The following is a 12,487-nucleotide window of genomic DNA, read 5'->3' on the forward strand; positions in this document are numbered from 1 at the left end:
ACATAGCATGGGTGTTTGGAGGGGAAGGGTACTGGTCCCTGCAATGCACTTGCAAAGGCTTTGTCCCACGCTCGGGTGGGGCATCTGCAGGACCATCCAAGAAGCACCTGTGCCGTGCAACCCTTCAGTGGCTTTGTGACCACTGCTAATAGGATACTCTTGCCCTACAATCCAGGGCTTTCCATGCATGCTTACTCTGGAGGATGACACAACGGAGCAGGACACTTTGAGAGTAACAGACAAATGCAGGGTGTGGGGCTTCTTGTGGACTACGCACATCTAAATGAGCACACCTTGAGCATGCCCTGATCAGCCTTTTGCTTCCAACTCCTGCTATCGAGGGAAGAGCAAGTGAGGGAGGTGCCCAGAATCCCAAATTCCTCAAACACCTGGTCTCCATCCAGCTGAGAGCTATCGAACCTGCTACAGGCACCAGGCTGACTGCAGCCACGTCACAGATCTTTGGCACGATGCCTCCAGCAGGTAGCTACATACAGACATCCAGGGCTCACTCCAGGACAGCAGGGAAAAAAACACGGTTTGCTGATTTGGAGGGGCTGGTGATCAAGATAAGAACAGAAAGGGACCGCCTAGCTGCATGACCATGCGCACAAGCCACATCTAATAGCTCTTTGCTAAGTTCTCAAGGGTACGAGAGGCAGGGCGGTATCAGAAATTTGCCTGCTGTTCCCACCCTTGAAACATCCCTCCTGCCTCCCTGCTACTCCGCCACAGCGGTGCCTGGAGGAGAGAGGCGGGGAGGACAGGCAGCTCCCCAAGACCGGGCGCACACAAAAGCGGCCTCAGCACCCCCGACGGCGATCGCAGGTGCGACGGGAGCCGGTGCCACCCCGCAGAAATAGGTCCGGCGACCCCCGGGGTGCAGAAGCCACGTTACCCAGCCGAGGGACGGAGCACGGGGAGAGACGACAGAGAACGGGAGGCGGGCGAGAAGCCCCGCTGCCCCGAACCGCCCCGCTTCCACGCAGCCCGGGCCGGCCTTGGCGGGGGGGGGGGAGGGCACCCACGGGCCGGCCTTGGCGGGGTGGGGGGGGCACCCACGGGCCGCACCCGGGCGCGCCCCCCGCCCCGCTTCGCCCCAAGATGGCAGGCGGCGCCCCCCGCCCCAGGCCGCGCAACGGCCGCGCCGCCCGGCCCGGCCCGCTCCGCCCTCAGGAGGGCCTGAGGCGCGGCCGCCGCCACCCAGCAAGCACCGAGGCGGCGGCGGGCTGCGGCCCCGGGCCCGCCTGGCCTAGAGGCGCCGCGACCACCGCGCCCCGCCGCACTGGCGGCTCGCTTACCCCGTGTCAGGCGCGGACTGGCTCCCCCCGGGCGGCCGCTCCGCTCCGCTCCGCTCCACCGGGCCGGGCGCTGCGGTACCGCGCTGCGCTGCGCCGCGCCGCCCCCGGGCGCGAGCGGCTACCGGCCGGCTGGGCTCGGTGCGGTTCGGCGGGGCGGGGCCGCGGGCGGGCGGGGCGCGGGGGCGCCGGCCCTGCGCAGGGTGGGCGGGGCCGGCGGCGGCGGCGCTGCGCATTCGCGAGGCCCTGCGGGCGGAGGGGCCGCGCTCCCCTCGCAGGTGCGCGGCGGCGGCGGCGGCGGCGGCGGGGCCGGGGGGGGGGCGGGACTGGGGTCTGCGCTCCGCGCTGGAAGCGGGGCCGGGGCGGCGGGGAGCGGGGCGGGCTGCGGGTGCGGACAGCCGTGCGGCGACGGGCGCCCAGCCCCTGAGCCGCGGCGCCGCCGTCGTGGGGCCTCAGGCCTCCCGCGTGGGGCCGGCCGCGGCCTGCGGAGCCGGCGGCCTGCAGGCGGCCTTGCCCCGCCCCGCCGGGCCGCTGCCGCCGCGCTGGCTTTCCCCCGGAGCCGGCGCCGGGCCCTCGCTCGGCCCTCTTGGCCGAGCCTCTGGGGCGCGGGCGGGCCCCTCCGCCGCCGGGCGCTGGGGCTGGCTGAGAGCGGGCGGCGGTGCGTGTGCGGCTGCCCTGCGGCGCTGGGCTGTCCGGGGCCTCCCTTCTAACCCCGGGTGCCGGCCCTGCTGCCCCTCCCCTCATGGGGAGCCGTTCGCGGGGGTCGCCGATCCTCTGTGCAGGGGGCCCCAAAGGTCTGAACCCCGAGCATGGGTTGCTGCTCTAAAAAGACTGAGAAACGCAGGCCGCGAAGATGGCGTGTGGGGTGAGTGGCGCACAGCGGGGCAGATAGTCGCGACATCTTGCAAGAGCAGCTGGGAGCCGGAGCCTGGGCTGTGCCGAGCCTGGGGCCTTTGTGTCGCCTGCACACCGGGTGCTGCGGGTGGGGCGACCGGCAGCATCTTGCCTCTGACAGGCGGCACCCCCTGCTCCCGCCGGCCTTCAGCCCGTGCCCTAGCAGCCCAGCCTGGGGGAGGAAGAAAACGCTATTCTGACACTCTGGCACGTGTGTCCTTCAGAGCGTTTCTTTGCTTTAAAATTCATGTAGGGCTGTGCTGCCGGGATTAGGCTTGTGTGGGTATGAGTAGTCACGCAGCAAAGTTGGACCAAAATTCCTGTGTCCTGACAAGCGTGGCATTTACTCGTGTGTGTCATGGGGACTCGGGAAGTGTGGGCACTAGTCTGTGCTTTGCTGGTTATTCTCCAAAAAACTCCTTTGGAGGTCTGGTGAGTAAGGGGAGGCAATTTGGGGAAGAAGATGGCATGACAGGTTTCTTATAAGTGTGCAAGACTTACTCCCTGTAGTAAAAGCAGACAGGCAGCCATCCTTTTTAAAAGTAGGACACAGATGTTCATCTGAGCTGTGTTCACTTGTCTGGTTCGAGAGTTCTCTAAGCTTACCTGGAGGGTCTTGTTTGGGAAGGAAAGAAACTGAGTTAAGGGAAGTTTTCGAGTGAGAAGCTTGTTCCAGCAAAGCTGCAGGTAGCTAGCTCTGTGCTGCCTTGTGGCATGAGCGTGCCTTTGTTGCCAGGTTAGGTTTCTCTTAAGCCTGAATTCTGCCTGTATTAGGCATCCTTTTCTGATGTAGCTTTGTCAGGAAGGCCTGGAGCCACTATCCTTCTTTGTTCTGTGAACAACTAGCCTACAACAATGGTTCCTGACTTTTTTTTTTTTTATGGTTGAGCCACAGCTCCCCACCTTCTCTTCCTTCTTGTGTGTGTCCTTCTCCCTGCCACAGCTCCCTCCAGCGTGGTTACTGCTATGTGGTTTGTGATCGCACCTTGCTGGTTAGAACCTGGTCATCCACCTCAGGGCTGGGAACAGAATCTGTTCTTGTCGCTTGCCACCTATTGTCCTGTTCCTGAGACCTCAGTACTTTTAGAAGTAGTAAAGATACATTTGGGAGGTGATAGCAGTATTAAATTATGGGAGTGCGGGCAGTTCTCTGAGTTCACGTGGAATTCCAGAAGACACGGACAAGGCAGGACCTCACTGGGCTTCACCTCTAGCCCCACAGACCATACCAGAGCAGAGCTTCTGGAATTAGGTACCTGCTCTACTGCTCTTTTCCTTTGACCTCACACAGGAAGTTGTCCTCCCTGTAGCTTAATTTCCTGCTGGTGCACTGGAAATAATCCCTTCCTATTTTAGTACAGTGCTGTGAATATGAATATATAGAATGGTTTAAGGTGCTTGGATACTAGAATCATAAGAGCCATAAGTACCTTAGAGTTGGGACTTCTGGATACTTAAAATGTCAAAAATAAGTTTTCCATTAAAGATATTCAGCTCTTTTTTTTTAATCTGCCTTTCCTGATTGTGATCTGGAAAATGAGGTTAGTGTGTTTTGCTTCAAAATTGTTAACAGATGTACCTGTAACAAGTCTCTGTTGGTAACTTGGATCAATAAATATCCTGTTTAATAGCTAATCCTATTCATAAATGGAATTTGAAAAGACTTAATTCCTCTTTGTGAATCCTGGCTTTTCTGACTGTCATTAATGTAGAACCAGTTATGTCTTGGTAATGAATATCTTGTGTATTTTTAACATGCACAAGCCCTTAATCACATAATTTCCTTTATGAGGAGAGCTGTGAATGGATTGAGTCCCGTAGTTCACAGTAGCTCACCCTGGCAGACGGTCTATAAATAAACCTGCAGTGGCAGAGTAGGGGTTTAGGTATTTGCATTGTGCATATTGTCTTGGATTTATTTCCTGTGTTTTAATGATGGATGACAGATGCATTTCAAGTCTTTGTGGTGCCTGGAGCATGTCTGGTTTGGTCTCTTAGAATAATAAAGGGGATGTTGACCCCCACTGTTTGATTGTGCAGATCAGGTTACTACTATTAAAGTGAAGAATATTCTTCCCTGTTTTGTTTTGTATGTTTGACAGCAGGCTTTGGGTAGTAGGCCTCAGCGTTTGCTTTGGAACATCCGTTGGTTTTCCCTGGGGCCTGTTTGTGTGGATGAGTTACTAGCAGAAAGAAGGAAAAGAAATAGCTGAATGGTTGTGGAACTACAGATCTTGGCAATATAGGGAGCAGGTGTCATTTCAGAAACTCATGATGAAAAAGGAAAGCAATACTGGATTGCTAAGTAACGGCACTATTGAAAAGTACGTTTACTCTAGGATGCAAGCAGGGTAAGACTAGTTTTTAGGGTATATGCCACTGATAAAAATTTGGTCAGAGCCATTGCACTGGCTGTGACCAGAGTATTCAGACGTGGACCATTTTAGTGCTCCCATGGCTGTGTTAATAGTGCAGATTCATACAGACCATTCTTGTGAAGCACATCATTATTTTTGCTGAAATGAAAGAGATCCTTTTCTTGTCCAAATCTTCTGGTGCTTCTCCAGAGATACTGTCACAATGTAAGTCTGGGTTGGCAGTGAAAGGAGAAATCCCAGTGTTGTGTTTTGCCACATTCCCTCGCACCAGCATTCATGCAGCTGCGGGATGAGTTGGATCAGGGAACTGATCTAGCTGAAAACTGTGACTGATTTACATGAACGCTAGAGCCAGCATAAGGGAGGTGATGGAAACGTGTGTTGGGAGGACACAGGGCTTCTTTTCTTGGTACTGTGTGCCCTGACGTTGGTTCAAAGTGAGTATGTAATTGTGTCCTCCTTATCTAGAAGATGTCCTTGCTTTGTATCGGGTCCATGAGGTGGTCTACTCACCTGTTTGCATGCATTTGATGAACATATTTTATGTGGCCCGCTTCTGTTAGATGAGATGAAATTTTCCTGAACTCCACCATTCAAAAACCGCTCAAGATCACAGTAAATATAAGTTAGTTCTTTAATCTCAAGGGAAAATGGTGAAGGTGGTAGCTTTAGTATGGCACTTGAAAATGGTGCAGTGGGTAAATAACTGCCAGAGGTTTATAACTGGTGAAGAGTTCCTTTGTTGTGCGGTGTTGGGATTTGACGTTGGTCTGTTGCATTGAATGGGGTGAGGCTGAAGGGCCCTCAAGAAGGGAGTGTTTGCTGCAGTAGATTATTGCATGCTCATACTTATTCAGTGAAGTAGAAATTGGGTCACTTTAGTGAATATTTGATTAACAGACTCCTTCACCCTTTATGAATCTTTATCTGAACTCAGTCTGAGGTCTGTCCTAACTTTTAACTGGTATGTGGAGCAGAGAGAAGCAAAGCATCTCTACGATTCTGATTTTAAGAAATTAGTCTCTCTAACCACAAGAGAGAGCCACTGCTAGAATTTAGGGGCAGCAGGGTAGGAGCTGGGAGAGAGGTTGTTCTGCACGGTTCTTTATCACTGCTTTGGTGCAGCTATGTGTGGCCTGCGCTGTACCAATAGCTGTCTTTGTGTTGGGCCTTTCATTTTAGGATAGTGACTGTTTAAATACTGCTCTTGCCTAGCATGAACAACTTGGTAATTAATCCTGCTTGAGCAGGAGATTGGGCTAGATGACCTCCAAAAGTTCCTTCCAAGATAATTCCTTGGTCGGGAGTGTATTAGTGACTAAGTACTAAGCACCGGTGGTGTTTTGCCCGTCCAGGGTATTGTAGGGTGCACTCCTGTATCAGTTGGGCAGTACCGACAGCAGACTTCTGGGAATTCCTGCAAATTTTCCTGGGCTTGAGGGTTATGGGGGTACTCTTTCCATATACCTCCGAGCTCTGAAACCTGATGACCTGGGGAGAGCCACCTTCAGAAGCGGACTTGGGTGACGTGCGTTCCCTGTGCCTGTGCTAAGTGCAGCCTCCTCTGAGCCTTTTTAAGGCCTCCTGGTGTGAGGCAACATCAGTGCTGGGAAGGAGAGAGGTGCCAGGTGCGCTGGGTCTGATGGCTGTCATCGCTTGTAGCAGCTCTTCAACTTTGGCACCAACTTGGAGTGTTTGTGTGGCAGCACCCAGCGTGACAGAGTGAGTGGCTTCTGTGCCCTTTGGAGTTGTTTAGTAATTAGCTGCTCCACTGAGGGGGACACCGAGGGCAGAGGAGATCAAGTGCCCTGTTCACAGCTGCAGAGGGAGCAAGTTGGCACTGGGTCTGGTTGAGGAGCACCTGGAGACAGACCCAAGCTATTGCCTGTTCGTTTCTAGAAGGGAAGCTGGCATGTTATGGTGGCTGAAGATGTGATTCACTGTTCATGAACCTGCTTGCACCCTTGAATGCTGTCTTCCATGCCACAGATGCATTCCTCTCTTCCCTCCACCCTGAACCTTCCTGCTAGTTGGAAATATCCCCCCTGTTTACTCAGTTCCTAACAGGATACTTCATACCACGTAATCAATCATGTGAAGTTTCTTAGCTTGTGATGCATCTTAATGTGCCGAGGAATAATTCTTAGCAAAGAAGGGGGTCCTGAGTCATCTGGAAAAATAAACAGTCTTGGACACTTAATGCTGTTGATGGTTCTGCCAGTAATTTTGCAACTTCAAACCTTCACTGCTGCCACAGGGTAGAAACAAATGGTGACTCCTCCCAGGAGCTGGGAGGCAGAGTTTAGGCAGCGCTTTAGGACTCTGACATGCGGCCTTGAGCACATCTAGCTATGCTGGTCATGACGTCGCTGTCCCTCTGACAGCGGGCAGAGCGTGTGCCCGCGCCCGCCCTGCCATGAGCCAGCAGACCTCTGCTGTCGGTCTTAGGTCATGGCAAGGATGAGCAGCCACCGAGGCCACCGTGCCTGCCAGGGGAATAGAGCAGGACTCCCCAGGAAGCATCCGTCATAGACAACAGAGAGGCCGACTTGCTGCTGCTGCTGCTGCTTGTTTGGGTCTTCTAGAGGGATGCAGGGCCTTGGTGCAATTCTGGAGAAAGCAGGAGCAATATTACACACTGGGTTTGAGTTTCACATGGGGAAACAGTACACCCAAACGCACAGTGGGACACAGCTTGTCTTCCGTGCCAGCGCAGGGTGTGGGCTTACAGCAGGGCAATGTAGTTGGACTTGCTTAGAAATCCTAGCAGCAGCAAGGCCCAGGTAATTGGACCTTGACCGCCAGTAGCATTGTAAATACCACTGGGTCTTGTTTTTATTAGGATCGCACAGCTAGGTAAGGAGCTTTGGCAAAAACCCAGCCTTCTTAGAATCTCATTTCAGAGAGGGGACAGTGCCGGCAAGCTCTGGAGGGAAGCTCTGAACTCATTTGGAGATCTTCTACCCCACAGAAAAGTGGCTTTGTTTAGCAAATAAATGTAAGCTTTGTTGCTGATCTCTTCCAAACCTGCCTGTATGACAGGCGAGACCACTTGCTACATATTGTGTGCTTTGCTACAAAATTGCTGCGGTGCAGGTCTCCAGTACTTCTCATCCTGCTGTCAGGTACACTTGCTCTGTAGAAGAGCCACAAACCCTAAAAAATACATACATCTCCAAGTAAGCAAACACACTGGGGAAAAATAAAAGCAATAAAGAGAAAATGAAGATTTAGCCTGGGTTTTACTTGGTTGTAATAAGAACAGCTGTGGCATTGTCTGTTGGAAGGCTCTGTGGGTATTTTTTTTCTTCCTAGAGAAGTTAGGTCAGCTTTGTTTTTAAAATAAAGTTAAGAAAATGGCTTTACAATGCACTGCTACAGTTTGGCCCTAAGCTCATCAGAACTGGCAAAGGGAGATAAGCAGGCAATGTATTTTTAACGTTTAGAAAGGAGAGAAGCGGAGCATGTGTTGGTTACACTGCCAAGCTCTAAGCAAGCAGTGTCACACAGCGGCAGGTGCAGTCAGATGGAAAGTCTTAGCTTTACCTGAGCTGGCCTGAAAGAGGACTGGCTCTAGGTCCGTGTTGTTCTCTCCCTTCACTTGGATCTGCCAGCCTAGCCGCCTGGGTCACTGCTCCCTACCTGATGTCTGGCAAAACGACCCGGATTCGGATGAGCCTTTGCGATTGTGCGTGCACGCCGGTCCCCATCAGTCTGACAGAATGAGATTGGGGAACCGTCATAGATGTAGTCAGGGAAGAGGGTGTGGTAAAGCCAGTCAAAGGTTAACCTTGTAACCCAGCTCTGCTGCAGTCAGGGTAGTGTTTCGGTTTGGGCTGTGTGCTGTAAAGTTACAGGGAACTGTTTCATCTGGGCAGCCTTAGCAGGGCGAGATTGGCAGAGGTGAGATTCTGGTCTCTAAACACAGGCTGCCGAACACCTTGTATATGCTAAGAGGGAGCATGCCCTCACCAGTGGAGCTTTGTCTTGTTTCTTGTCTGGCAAATTGTTTCTTGAAGCTCTGATGCCCATCTACAAAGTCTCTCTTGTCTTTTTGCTTGGTTTTTAAGGTAACATTGGTAGCTTTTACAAGTAACTATGGTAGCTTTTACTGGTCACTGCAGCCTCTAAATTGGTTCACATCCAAAATTCTCAAACCTGCTTGTTGTTACATGGTCCACAGTGCACGCAGAAGGGCCCTTACCTCTGCGCACAGGAAACTGCAGTGCAGTGATACTGAATCCAGCTTTGTAGTATGCACATCTGAATTATACTATCTGCCGAATTCAGGCAGGGGTTGTTGATCTGCTTTGTATCGTTCTGTGGATGCTGTTAGCACTCTGTGTGCTGTATGTTGCAGCATCTAAAGAGGTGCTGAGACTCTAGCGTGTGATTCACATAAGGAAAATGAAGTGAAACAAATTTTGTCCAGTTTCCAGAGTTCATAATTCTCTTTGTTTCTTACGCAGGGTGGGTTACCAGAATCCAAATGGCTCTCTTGAATAGGCGATTGGGTTTATCCTTAACCCGTCTAAGTAGCACAGTGATCCAGCGACACTTAAGGTAATTTTCAAATCCTGCTTTTGCTTTTGTTTTCTTGGGAGAATTTCCTGATTGAAAGAGATGCTGTTAAGTAGGTCAAGGATAAGATACAGTATTTCTCATTCAAAAAGGATAATATAATAAAACAAAATCTCATAGTTGTCTCTTCACAGGTTGTGAAGTGAGCCCAGACACAACAACAGATGCAGGTTCCTGGCAGTCTTACTGTGGTCTGAACTCTACATTTTTGTATGCTTGTAAGGAAGCTTTTAGGCCTTTGAGGGCGATGCAAGGGCCTGTAAGCAGAAGTTGAAAGTGCCCGTGTTTTCTCAGTCAAGTCCAAAAAAGTAACAGCCAGCCCCTGCTGATGTAAAGCCAATTACATGTTTAAAATTATTCCAGAGTTTACCATTTCAGTTATTTAGAACAAGAGTAACCTGAAAAATTATTGCCTTGTACCTTAACAGTGTCTATTTTGTTATTTTTCTTTAGGTCCTTGTTCCAGGCTCAAGGCATTTAAAGCTTCTTAATTTATGGACCTCATGTTTTACAATGCTGTGCACAAAGCTTAGAGCCTAATCCCACAGTACACTCGGTGCGGGTATGGGGAATCTCTAACATATAGCTCTTTGAAGGCTTCAGTTTATAGGGTGAGAATAGTCATTCCCATGACTGTGGTCTAGAGAGGGGCTTAAGACAGTGCTGAGGGCTAGGTTGTGTGATAGTCCCAGGAGCTATCTTGAGGAGGTATCTAAGTGTTACTGGCTTTCTCTGTAAATGGGCTGCATGAGAGCATTGGCCAGTAGACATTTAAAGGATATATATACACACTGACAGCAAGAGGGAGACCAAGTCCACAGAGGTGAGCACTGCTACTGCAGGATGTCAGCAGTCTTAATGGGGAAACCTTTCCTTTGTGGTGGGCCTGCTTTGGATGTGGTGGGGTTTTGCTCCAAGACTGTGGTAGAAATGAAGGAAGGAGGGGAAAGAAAAAGTCCTCCGTATGCAGTTACTCTTGTCTAGTGGTACCTGGGCAATCACACTTAAGTTGTTTGCTACTGTTGTATTGTAGACTTCGTCCCACCTAGGTTTCCCCTTCTCCTTCCTGCAACAACACTCTTGTCCCTTTCCAGCATCCTCCCTTCTGCCTTCCCTGCTGTGCAGCCACAGCCTGGCAAGCGGAGGATAAAGAGTGTGGTATACCACAGTCCCTGCCAGGGGATGGGATGGGAGAGGGTGGCTCTTTCCAGAGGTGAGTGACTTCTGAGAGAGAAGAGAGGTGTCCTCTTGTAGGGGAAAGCTAGGGTAGGCTTCTACTGTGGGAAACAAATCTTTAAAGGCAGCACTAGACCTCTGCAGCAGTTAGACTAATGCAGACTGACCCGGCTGGCCTTCCTTTACTGCATGTAAAAAATGCCTGCTTCAACTGATGTCCATCCATACTGTGTTTGATACGCAGGGGACGGCTTCCTCTTCTTTTAGGCAGCGTTGCAAGTACAGGTCCTTTGTCTTCAAGAGGGGTGGTGGTCCTGTACACGCTTCTGCTCTGCAAAACAAGGTGAACAGTTAGGTTGATTCCATATGCTGTCTATTTGAGTAGTTCAGCTGACAGCAGCTTGGCATTCCTGCAGCTTTCTGGCCAGCATGTTTCTAGTACCTTAGCAGTAGAAAGGATCTTCCTGCTTTTTCTGGTGGTCTATGTTTGGGCATCCTTTGAAGAGAAGCAACAAATCGCTTGAATTTGAGCTTACTGGATAAAAGAATAGCCGTTCCTAAAAGGGAGGTTGAATTATTTCTCAGTTTATTCCTGCTGTTCCCAAGCATATTCAGTCAGACCTAACAATTTGGTATTGTGCAGTTTATTTCTGTTGTTTCTTACTCCGATAATCCCACAGAGCAAACACATACAGAAGAGACTGCGTCTCTCTGGGTTCCTCCCACACGGGAAGGTGATGATCTGTTAGATTCTAGTTGGTGGCAGCTTAGCACAGCCACAGCAGGACCTCAGAGGTCTCACTGAGAGCAGAATATGATGGGAGACCCTCACAGACTTCACTGAAAAGAAGATTGCTCAGAAATATCCTTATTGCTGGGGACTGTGTACAAGATTGAAAGAGCCTGACTTGAGTCTTAGCTTCCTGTAGGCTGTTTGTGGCAGAAGCAAGCACATTTTTTTGCTTGTAAATTGAAGTTGAGTGGAATCATCTGCAGTTGCTAAAAAGCTCAGTAAATACAAGCCACTCTTCACGCCATCCTTTAGTCGTGTTTCAGAGTAGAACGGTCGTTTTATGTTTGACATTCAGTGAAGACTCTGCAAAGCCCAAAGTAGCATCTGGCTTTCAAAGAGCACGTTGAATGCAGTAAATGTGTCACCCATATGGTATGTATTTGTTGCTGGCGCCTTCCAAGTCGTTTGTGTAATGACAAGATCCTGTGCTGGGTTTGCCCTTGCTCCCCAAGGATTATTGAGGAGATCTGTCTCTCATTCTTTCCTGTCTTTTGCTAGTATCACTGGAGCATGCCGAGCAATTCAGAAACTCACCCGCGTGCGAGTGGTGGACAACAGCGCCTTGGGGAACACGCCGTACCACCGGCCACCAAAATGCATCCACGTGTATAACAAGACCGGAGTTGGCAAAGTAGGAGATAGGATCCTTCTGGCTATCAAAGGAGAAAAGAAGAAAGCTTTAATTGTAGGGCACAAGATGCCTGGCCCCACCATGACGCCTAGATTTGATTCCAACAATGTGGTACTCATAGAAGACAACGGAAATCCAATAGGGACTAGAATAAAAACACCAATACCCTATATCCTGCGACAGAAAGGAGAGTTCTCCAAAGTATTGGCCATTGCCCGAAATTTTGTATGAAAACTAAGAAAGGTCTCTGGCAATCCTGTTTATATCCTTTCATACAGTAGCTGTTCCTTGGTCCTTTTCTAGAAAATGGTGAAATGTGAAAAAGTTGAGGTTCATCAAGAGTTTCTCTTCCTGTTTAAGAATTGCAAGCACCTAGTTTAAATACCTTGTTTTTCTCCAAAAGAAAGTTGGTTCGTTTCACAGAACATCTGCAGTGTGTTTGGGAAATGGTCCTTCACCCTTACTGCTCCGGTGGTGTTAATTTGGTCTCTAATCATTAAAATGAGAACATGAAAATCCTTCTTGTTTTGTACTGCTTGTGCTTTTTTCCCTATTTCTGCCTTCCCCAGTTTCCCAGGAGCAAGGCACAAAGCGCAGTCCCTGCCCTAATGACACTGGGGTCTACAAAATGGATTCACGTGTAATAGAGTAGGAGAGATATATAATGAACTACTGGTGCCTTGGATGCATTCAGTAAAAGGATTAGTTTCTACATCTTTGCCTAAGAAAAGTATTT

The 12,487-nt window shown here is 50.3% G+C and overlaps 1 protein-coding gene across 3 annotated transcripts; it reads left to right on the plus strand.

Moving 5' to 3' along the window:
* Positions 1-1,533: 1,533 nt before the first annotated feature.
* MRPL14 (mitochondrial ribosomal protein L14) lies at positions 1,534-12,272 on the plus strand. Of its 3 annotated transcripts, XM_075708022.1 has the most exons (3): positions 1,534-1,576; positions 9,040-9,133; positions 11,619-12,272. In XM_075708022.1, exons 2-3 carry the CDS (start codon positions 9,060-9,062, stop codon positions 11,980-11,982), a joined length of 438 nt encoding a protein of 145 aa, XP_075564137.1. In that variant the 5' UTR covers positions 1,534-1,576; positions 9,040-9,059; the 3' UTR covers positions 11,983-12,272. The 3 variants fall into 3 exon arrangements, 2 of the variants coding, with proteins under 2 accessions (XP_075564137.1, XP_075564138.1); XM_075708023.1 differs by lacking the exons at positions 1,534-1,576; positions 9,040-9,133 and adding an exon at positions 2,069-2,163; XR_012830949.1 differs by lacking the exons at positions 1,534-1,576; positions 9,040-9,133 and adding an exon at positions 10,648-11,492 and having other exon boundaries at positions 11,619-11,658.
* The last annotated feature ends 215 nt before the right edge of the window (positions 12,273-12,487 follow it).

Source organism: Pelecanus crispus, chromosome 3, assembly GCF_030463565.1.
Source record: "Pelecanus crispus isolate bPelCri1 chromosome 3, bPelCri1.pri, whole genome shotgun sequence".
Classification (NCBI taxonomy): domain Eukaryota; kingdom Metazoa; phylum Chordata; class Aves; order Pelecaniformes; family Pelecanidae; genus Pelecanus; species Pelecanus crispus.

Bases quoted from the DNA above. Each gene is read 5' to 3' on its own strand.
- MRPL14 (XM_075708022.1), top strand. From the start codon at position 9,060: ATGGCTCTCTTGAATAGGCGATTGGGTTTATCCTTAACCCGTCTAAGT. The intron at 9,134-11,618 runs GTAATTTTCAAA...GTCTTTTGCTAG, and splicing joins GTGATCCAGCGACACTTAAG to TATCACTGGAGCATGCCGAG.